Source organism: Leiobunum rupestre, chromosome 2, assembly GCF_980474605.1.
Source record: "Leiobunum rupestre chromosome 2, qqLeiRupe1.1.hap1, whole genome shotgun sequence".
Classification (NCBI taxonomy): Eukaryota; Metazoa; Arthropoda; class Arachnida; order Opiliones; family Sclerosomatidae; genus Leiobunum; species Leiobunum rupestre.
Genome location: NC_143385.1, coordinates 28043712 through 28054190, shown reverse-complemented (window position 1 = coordinate 28054190; position 10479 = coordinate 28043712). Strand labels below are relative to the sequence as shown.

Here is a 10479-nt window from a genome sequence, read left to right as displayed (position 1 = left end):
CTGTTAAAAACGCCGTTAAAGGTAGCCTTGTTATTCCCTCCAATTTTCAAAAAAGATTAATCCCAACTTAAATTCATAAACCTGACGTCCCGTTACGTCAAATCGTTTCCTGTGTCAATGCCCCTTCCCAACCACTAGCCAAATGGCTTTGTAGTAAATTTAACCATCTTATCGGCAATACTCCTCACCGCATTAAAAACTCCGCCCATTTCATTGGCGAACTTAATTCAATTACCTTAGAAACTGGTGATATCCTCGTTTCTTTTGACGTTGTTAAACTCTTCACCAAAACCCCCACAAATGCTGCAAAGATTGTCTTAAGTCCAAATTAATTTCTTCCAAATTATATTCCGATCGTGAAATTTCAGACTATATTAGTTTAATACGTTTATGTGTAAATAACACTTGTTTCTCATTTCAAAATGAGTATTATAAACAAATCGATGGCATGGCCATGGGTTCACCTTTAAGCCCATTATTATGTAATTCCTTTATGGAAAATTTTGAATTACTTGCCCTCAGTTCTGCCCCCAAAAAACCTAAATGTTTTTTCCGATTTTATGACGATACCTTTTTCATTTTGCTCCATAGCTTAGCTTGTCTTTCTGAATTCCACAATCATTTAAACTCAATCAATCCAGCCATTCAATTTACCATAGAAACTGAACAAGACAGCAAACTGCCCTTCCTTGACATTCTTATACATAACAACCAGGCCACCCTCCAATTTCAAACATCAGTTTATCGTAAGCCTTGCAATTCCTTTTCTTATTTACACGCGAAATCAGGCCACCATCCTTCCCAAAAAATAAGTGCTCTATCAACATTAATTCACCGCGCTTTCACCATTTCCTCCAATTCTTCCTTCCTTTCCTCCGAATTAAAATTAGTTAAATCCACAGCTTTAAATCATTCTTTTTTGGAATCCCAAATAGATCACATAATAATAAAAATATCAAAAAAATTATCTAATACCGTCAGTTTCCAAACAACTCTAGCTCCTGTAGTTTCAGAACGTAAAAAATCTTTAATCCCAGCATGTATCCCCTTTTATCCTGGCTTCTCTCAAAAAATAGCCAAAAATCTAAAATCAGTAGGTCTCGATCCTATTTATCTACCACCACCCAAATTGTCAGCTTTATTATGTAATAACAAAGAACCAACTGCCCTCCTCGACAAGGCCATCATTTATAAAATCTCCTGTGAATGTGGTGATTATTACATTGGGCAATGCCGTCGCCCATTTCATCAAAGGCTTAAAGAGCACAAAAATATAAACAACCCGTACAATAATTCTCCCCTTAGCGAACACCTTCGTGTTTTTGGCCATAATGCTAGGTGGGACTCAATAGACATACTAGCTCAACCAAAATTACATAAAACTCATTTTAATGTACGCGAATCCATCGAAATTTAAAAAAATAAATCTGCGCAATGTTTAAACCGTGACGATGGTCCCTTTAACTTATCCACGTTTTCTCAACTTTTTAAATGTTTTTATGTCCCTCACCCTCTCCCACACAACAAACCAATTCCCCCTCTCGCAGAATCCCCCATTTCGACAATAGTAGCCTCGCGCGCGAACGAAGATATCGAGCCCGTTGCTCATATAACCCTTCGACGGTCGACTCACCGTCGAGAAAAAACGCTCGTGGCTAAAGAACAGTAGCCACTATATGTATAAAGCGCATAAATATTTTTTCGTCCCAAAGTTTTACCATTATACTGTCAGACTTGTAAAAATCCCTGAAGAAGGAGGAACAGTTCCTCCGAAAAGTTGGATTTTTAAATAAATATATTGTGAATTTTAAAACCGTTTTAAGTCTCTTTTCATTCAAAACCTTTAAACAATAAACAAAGTAGCTTGTTTAGGTTAGCTAATCGTTGTTAAGCATGCTTCGCCACCACCTCGCTCACTCTATCCGCGTACTGTATAATACATACGCTGTGCCATAATACTCTAAGAAACTTGACTTTAGTAGGGAACTTAAGCAAGTATAACAGCGACTAATCAAGACATTTGGAAGAAAACCGCACACTGCACCCTACCTCAACAAGCAGTTTGGCACCAAATTCCGGGCAAACATTAAAGTATTATTAAAGTTTTATGCGACTTTGAATTTGGCCGACCAATAAGGACTTGGCAGCATGACGTTTATAACACGTTACATATGCTTCTTCCAATGAAATAGTAAGCATACCAGTATGGCAGCCATAGCCAAAGGTACGGCGTGTCGTCCTCCTGCCAAGTCTCTATAGTACCATTTTTCAAATTTGTTAATGGTGAATAGAGATGTGGTAAAAATTCAAGAAGATAAAAGTATATTATTTGTGTTAATACCTGTATTTCTGCTTTGACTGTTTCCTTGATTCATGTGTTCTCGTTGTATTGAACCGTTCCAAAATTAAAAAAATCCTCGTTGACAGGTAGTTCATTTGCCACCTTAGTGTTTTTAGATTCCATATTTGCAGCCACTGTATTTTTAAACAATCCAACTAGTTATTTGTGGTATCTCGAATCTATACAAATAAACCACAGCGTTTTAAAACGCGGGTGTGATATTGCCGCAATGGCGGCGTTTTCAGCTTCTGGACTGGAGATATTCAAAATGACCGCAAATCGAGTTTCGATACTGATAAGAAGGCTCTAATTCCTCAGGCAGACGCCACTTTACTATGGGAGGTCACCGACATGTTGCCAGAGAGCATGACTCCTAGGTCACGAACCACGGCATTTTACGCACAGCTCTAGTACCTTTTTCACGTCACCGTTCGGTAAGTAAGCGAAAAAAAGCGATCCGTCTTGAACCGCCGAGAGCACAATTTCGGCTACATGATTGTACAGATATTATTCGTAAAACATCAGCTACCAGATAATATGGTTGAAATATATTTAAAAAAAGTATTTACCAAATAAGGCCACGATAGAATAATTACATAATTAACAAATGAATATACCTAAAATACCGTGCCCTATTAATCGACGAATAAACTTAATAAGATATTTTGTTATTTAGTAATTTATTTAAATACAAATTTATTGTAATAATGCCCATCTTGGGCCATAACTACAAATTTAACTGAATTACAAAAAAAAACTGCAAAATGATTACCTGGGGCACATGCAAATCATTCTAGAAACAGTTTGAAGATTCAAGGAATGTTTCGAATTTACGACGGAAAACTATGGTTTGCTTCCTAACGGTGGCGAGCGGAACTACTCGGCACAGATCAAATTTAATGCAAGTTCAAAACTTAAGCACATGCTTGACCGCTTATATGGTTCGGCACCGTTGCGTCTAGATCAATAATGTTGCAGAATTCAATCTTGTGTACCAATTTTTCAAGATGTCCCCAGAATTAGACTAAACCTGTAGACTTAAAACATTTTTTGTGGGTAACTTTTTAATGAGACCACAAGGCAACTACATTCTACATTCAGTGAAGTATAGCACTCGAAAAAAAAGGATATGAGATTGAAACATTTCAGAACGCCTCACAAGGTGTTAAATTTTTACAAACCTATGGCTTTAAAATCGAAATTAAAAAAATCCCTTTTTAAATAGGCGTAGTCACTTAGAAACCTTGTTACTGTGAAAACGTACTTCTAACACGTAGCCTACTTCTTCCATTTTAATAACGCACTAAACCTTTACTTAGTAAAATGAAACAATTGGGTCCAAGGAATAAAAGAAACTGCACATTTTAGCGTTTTTCGACGTTTTGGAGGCCAATTTTTGACGGACAATTACTCGGATACGGTTCAATTTAGGAAACCGTTTCTTAGGACCTTTTTCACTCCTTGTTAGAAAAAGAACACGCCAATAAATTAGTGCCAGACTTCACTGAAACACCTGTTTATTAAGCTGTGCCTGGTAATTCTCAATTCTTATAGCAGAGATAATAAGCCAGAACAAAAAATCGTGTACGTTTGTAGACGAACCTTGGTGTGTACAGCCTGCACCTTCTACAAGTTTTCCCTACACGTTAACCAGCCATTTTTCAATAACTAAAACTAGAGAAATAAACAAATTGACGAGCTATTTCTCAAACATATACATTATTCAAACATTTTGTTTTTCTCAAGTAATATTTAATATAAGTCCATCAACATTTTAGGGTATAACTAACAAGTAGGTTTATCTAGATATTTTCAATATTTTTACCAATAGGATATAAAAAAGCTTTATAAATGAGGCCTGTTTAACTGACTTAATTGCGTTTTATCTTGCGGATAGCGTCTTTAATTCTAAAAATGAACAGTAGCCGCGTGAGGCCACTGACGAATAATTAACTTCCCAGCTATTACTTACGAGTACGCATATCACTCGGCGGTCTTACACTGCAAAAAAAGGTTCACTATTAAATCACTAAAAGCACGCTAAAGGTGCGCAACAAAATCGGATCACTATACACCAAGAGATCACATTTGGAACATAGTACTTCGTGTGTGTAACTAGTGTACTATAAGGATCTACAAGCGTGAATAATACGTTCTTTAAGCAATTTAAAAGTGTGTACAGGTGGATCACTTAAAGATCACCTGCGCAACAAAATTGGCTCACTTGTTCAATTAAAGAACAAACAGGAAACACAGTAGAACACTTAAACATCAGTGTTCCCTTATTTCTTTAAGTTAACAGGTGAGCCAATTTTGTTGCACAGGTGATCTTAAAGTGCTCTAATATTGAACGGCACTTCTACAAATGGTCTGAAGTAGTGCATTATTTTGGTCAAGCACGTAAAGAGCTGTTATAGATTATAATTTTCAGTGTTCAGTAAAATTTATCAACGTCAAGGTTTAGTTTTAGTTAAATGTAAAACTTTATTACATTTTGACAATTTGTTAAAAAAAATCTTGGTTTTACCGATATTGTCCCCTACTCACCGTGTTAGGAAATAAATATGTAAAGCAATAGGCCCCTGGCGTAGATTAGATATCTGGCAGCATTAAAGCTATCCGCAATGAGGAAAAATACCACATGTGGCTCTCATTTTCGTCTGCTTTATTAAGTTTACACTATAGTCCTTGGATAAATTAAAAGTTAAGCAGACGATTTGGAATTTACTTGTATCTACTCTTTTCATGCACGGGGCCTATAGATGCCGTGCGTAGAAAAAGAGGAATAAGTGTGTTAGCCATACTGAAACGAATCTAGGTTGCGCCAGCGACGCAGAAGCTTTAGCTTAGCTTCTGCTAAGTGGGATCACCTTGTATCAATCGTCTGCTAAGCCCCCTGCTCTCGTAGCTTTGACTTCATTACGTGTTTGTATCCTCTACATGTTTGGGATGCATGCCGCCGAAAGGGGGCATAACGAAAGTTTTCAGTAGCGAATGGGGATAAAACAAAAGTATGAAATTTCAATTCACTACTGAAATGAGACTAGGTGGCGCAGCGACGCTCAAGCTTAAGCGTCTGGTAAGAGGATATATATCTAAACTATTAAGCCCAGTTCACACTATACAATTAAATGGGACACTTAATTGTAAGCAAAAGAATTGTATAGTGTGAACAGAATAATTGTAGCAACAACTCCCACTTTTTCTTTTCACACTTTACAATTTTCTTGCTTACAATTAGTTGGATACCATTAAGTGGTCCAATTAAATGTATAGTGTGAACTGGGCTTTAGATGTTACGCATAGTGTACCTATTTGCACTATAAATTTAAAGTGTTCGAAAAGAGACTATGTGGTGTAGCAAACTTTACAACGTGGTGTTCTCAAAGTGATAATTTAATGTACCAAACCATTGCTACTGGTGTTCAAAATGTGTTATGCGTTCTTTAAGTGCACGTGAAACGAGATCACTTAAAAGAGTGAACACTCAGAGATCGTAAAAGCACACATGGGAACACTTTGTAGAACATATACAGATCACATATATGTGCTCCCAATGTGTACAATAGTGATCTGAAGGTAAACGATTTATTTGCAGTTTAGTCTTTGACGTTCGACATTCTTTTTTTAAAAAAGGATTTAATGATCAAACAATAAAGAAAGAAACTAGGTCACGATAGGGATAAGGGTTCTGATTTCTAGGAGATGTAATTCTTTATCTTGATAACCCGGTGTAGCGAGCAAATACAATCGGCTTACAAATTGTTATACGACGTTTATGAATTTTTATTTCTGAATACTTTTATTTATCAATAAAAATATTTTTTTTAGACTGAAACCAACCAATGAAGTTAAAAAAGTAAGTGCACGACAAAGATATTCGGGCAATCATCAGGTGAGTTGATCAATGGGCTCATGTAACGAGATTACAGGTACTGTTACAAACCACTAGAACCTTTATGATGACTTGGAGTTTACGAACCATCCGCGATACTTCTTGTTGTGTATAATCAGATTTAAAAATTTCTCAATCTTTAAAATATTTGATAATTTTTTCTCGCGTCTGTAGGTTGATTTATTGTATAAATGCGCGTGGCCGAATCAAAAGGCTCAATTCTTTAAAGGCTTGGGCATGAGTCAACCATTTCGATCAACGTTTACGTATCTGTACAGTTGTTTGGATGATCAGTTCGAAAGGAAGAGCCTTCTTTTACCGCACACAGCCCTGGGGCCTGCTAATTGGGAATTTCTTATTGCCGCTTTTGCTCTCGTATCTCTTGTAACACCTTTAATCGTCAGAGGGCCAAATTTCAAAGTTAAGCAAATTCTGCGACATGTGTTCGCCGAAATCTCCGAATCTGTGTTTTTCTTCTACTCTCACCTGGTTTTAAACCGTATGCAATTTTCCAATAAATTTTCAGAAATAAGCTAGGGGTAAGAGAAACGACCAAATCTTGTGCACAGACGGCCTTTTTACGACCTTTCTGGGCACTGGGCAATAAGAATTTGACGTTATTTAACCCCGCTTGTCTAAACTAGCATGCCTTAACAATCCAGCACATGTTTATATTTTAGCCGGTCACGATGCATAATTATTAATAAAACTGGAAAGGTTTAAAAAAATGAGTTTGGTCATTACTTTAGATATTGTTCAAATCGTATAACAGTATTGTACAAGTTTATTTCTGGCAATGATAAATTAAGCTTGTACAAGGTAAAAACTATGGAAATTTGCACGTTACTGACTTTTCTAAATCATTTTTTTTTATCTTCTACATCTAGTTGGTCTGAATTTCGAGTCTGTATTTTATTTACATATTCGTACGAATAGTTTTGAAGTTTTGTAACTGCAGACTTTAAATTTGTTTAGGTTTTAGCTTTTTTTAAATCTTTTTCTTGTGAACTTTTCAACCTTATCACGTGCTCAAACAGATGTGGCTTTGCATTGCAATCCAATCCATTGGTGCTTCTTACAACCAATTTAAAATCAAGATTTTTCGTTCTAGCTCAAGAGGAATTGAGCCGCATCTTGTCATTCAGAGTTTTACTTTCAGTCTGGCTTTTGGCAGCTGGGTTCATTCTTAACAGAGCCTACCTATGCAACATGAAGGGAGAATTGGCCGTAATTAAAATCGACTATATTGATTCGGTGGACGCCCTTCTTACTCGAAAAGGTAGCGTTGTTGTATTTGACCACGCTGACCTATTCGACCGCCTTGTGGTTAGTCATTTTTTATATTAAAATTTAAATATCTGAATTAAACAATTTTGATATTTCAGATAAATGGAACGAAGACATTTGAAATGTGCGATGAGGATGATTTTAATAGAAAAAAGGCAGTTTTATTAATGTATGATAACGAGTATCGAGCATGGCGTACGGCTTGGAAAGCATGCGATAAAGCTCACCAAAGTGAAAATGGATATTTACCAATAGAGTATATTTATTTTTATTCACGCTCTTTGCCTAAAATCGTTAAAGAGAGAATTAACTACCTGTAAGTTTAAAAATTCTTAAAAATTATCGCAGTCTTGAAATTTAAGCCATAAACGTTAATTGCGTCCGAGTGTGCAAATTGCAGCTGCAGACCTTTTTGGAGACGGTGGGAGATAATCATATTTATTTTTAGAAATAAAGTTGGCATGAATATTTCCGCCAAGTTAGTCGGTTATCATTTTTTTGTATTATTTAACCGCTGTATCGACCTACACTATTTGATTTATTCATTGATATGTAGCGTTCGAATTCCCGCGGCGTAAAAATTGCAAATCAAATCCCCTATTTATCAGAACTTTCCACATCGTGCAAAACCGAATCTAACAAGGTTGGTTTAAATTTATGCCAGACACTGATAAGACGAATAGCTTAAAATACCTTTTTAATGAAGTTAAAATAATAGTTTATTCCAAAAAGTTCGATATGTTTGCAGATTTTTAAGTAAACGTGTTTTTACGCGGGGTTTTTTGAATGAAATTAATAAAATGTCTATAGAATTGAAATTCTTAATTTGGGAAATTGTTTTCAGTTGATAAGGCAATTTTAAATCAGTCCATATTTTTTTCTTACAAACTTTAAGTATTTATTGATCCCAAAACAAATAGTTTTAAATTGTAAACTATTTATTTCAAAATGTCATTGAGGCAGTAAATTGAAGAAACAACTGCTGGAAAAACTCGCACCAAAATATTCTTTTTAATACGCCTTGTGATATTAAATTACATTTTGACTTTGTCCAGAGTTGATCGATTTGTGGAAACAAAACAACATTGGATAAGTGAGATTAACGATCGCAGACGTGAGGAAAAATTCATTTTCGAAAATTTGGAAAATGGATTAAGATTACTGACTATTTCCTATCTATTTCCGATATTCCGCGTCTGGTTGATAGGCATCTTCGTTTCAACTTTGCCTTTTTGTCTTGAATTTATTCATTTTCAAACAGAAGATTAAAATTAAATTGCAGGACGTTTCAAAATATCAAAGCTTTAAGAAGATATACTTCGACGGTAAAATTCAAAACAAATAACGCATAAATTGGTAACTCAAATTAAGCTCATTTGATGTTATAATGATGGTATACATTATATTGGGAATTACTTATATTGTGGAATTTAAAAAGTAAAAGTTATTTAAATATACTTTGATTTCTGGTCGAATTTTTAATTTTAACTTTGGAATAACATAAATTAAATTCATTTGATCAATCTATACGAATATACGTACTGAAAGATCAGAATAGTAAACATTATTAAAGATCAATCTTTCGCTTCAGTTACAAAATAATATGATTATAGTAAAAAGCTCAGCTACGCTGAGAAAAGGAAGTGATATATAGGTTGCCCTGTGTCATTCGTTGCAGCCAAGAAGGGACAGGTATTAGATGATATAGTAGCAATTGAAAACGCCCTAACTGGCATCGTAACTAATTACATCTTACTAAGTGGCATCGTACCAAGGGACATCGCCTAAGTGGAATCGTACCTAGTGTCATCGCCCTAAGTGGCATCGTACCTAATGACATCTTATTAACAATTTAAGTGGCATCGTACCAAGGGACATCGCCTAAGTGGAATCGTACCTAGCGTCATCGCCCTAACTGGCATCGTACCTAATGACATCTTACTAAGTGGCATCGTACCAAGGGACATCGCTTAAGTGGAATCGTACCAAGGGGCATCGCCTAAGTGGAATCGTACCTAGTGTCATCGCCCTAACTGGCATCGTACCTAATGACATCTTACTAAGTGGCACCGTACCAATGGACATCGCCTAAGTGGAATCGTACCTAATTTGGTGTGTAATGAGAGGGGAGTTTGGCTTTACGGACTTAACATACTAAGTAGGCAAATTTTACCCGTATTTAAAAGTTTATCTTAAGTTATGGTAGTGTTATTACTATTCACATTATTCATTTAAATATAAAATATATATCCATAAAATGAATAAAAAATTCTATTCGCTAGTGAAACGGGTATAGGTGGCGCTGCCATCGCTACCCCTGCAGGTTGGTTTTCCGGCGTATAGTGGTGATAAAAATCAAAACAAATCCAAGAAATATGGCGGTTCACATTAACGCTAGAGGTGGGAGAAGTTGTGCGGTCCCTTTTTTCAATAATACTGCGCTTAAAAAACGTAAAACTGAAGAAAATAGTGAAGAACCAAAGCCAGGATTATCATTTCATAAATTCCCAAGTTGTAAGAAACTTTTAAATGTATGGTTAACAAAGATAAAGTCGGGGAAAAGGCCTAGTAAGTGGGCTCAGATTGGTAGCGCCCATTTTACAGATGATGACTCCTTGGAAAGAAATGGTGAGATGCAAATAATATTAATTTTTTTAAAATAAATTAATCGAAAAACTCATCAATAGATGGTAGATCTGTAAGAAGACGTTTGAAATGTAACGCCATTCCCTCCCAAAAATTGCCATGTAAGCCAATTAAAGAATCAACCGAAGTTAGATTAAAAGAACGAGCTCAACGTTACGTAAAGCGTTCTAAAGGTATTCTTATTTTATGGTTAACTTTTATGAAATAATAAATATAATAATAACACAAATTTAATTTTAAATCAAGCAGTTCTATGTTCAACATCATCAATAACAGATTCCATTGCTCCAAAAGTTGTTGAAAGCGCCTG

At 35.6% G+C, this 10479-nt stretch overlaps 1 protein-coding gene across 1 annotated transcript; it reads left to right on the top strand.

Annotated features, from left to right (window-relative positions):
- Positions 1-7375: 7375 nt before the first annotated feature.
- On the top strand, positions 7376-7917 carry LOC149957257 (uncharacterized). The gene is made up of 2 exons (XM_090164760.1): positions 7376-7562; positions 7622-7917. Exons 1-2 carry the CDS (start codon positions 7446-7448, stop codon positions 7841-7843), a joined length of 339 nt encoding a protein of 112 aa, XP_090020886.1. The 5' UTR covers positions 7376-7445; the 3' UTR covers positions 7844-7917.
- The last annotated feature ends 2562 nt before the right edge of the window (positions 7918-10479 follow it).

Excerpts from the sequence above, each read along its gene's own strand:
- LOC149957257 (XM_090164760.1), top strand. The coding sequence starts at position 7,446 with ATGAAGGGAGAATTGGCCGTAATTAAAATCGACTATATTGATTCGGTG. Across the intron at positions 7,563-7,621 it reads ACCTATTCGACCGCCTTGTG|ATAAATGGAACGAAGACATT; the intron begins GTTAGTCATTTT and ends TTGATATTTCAG.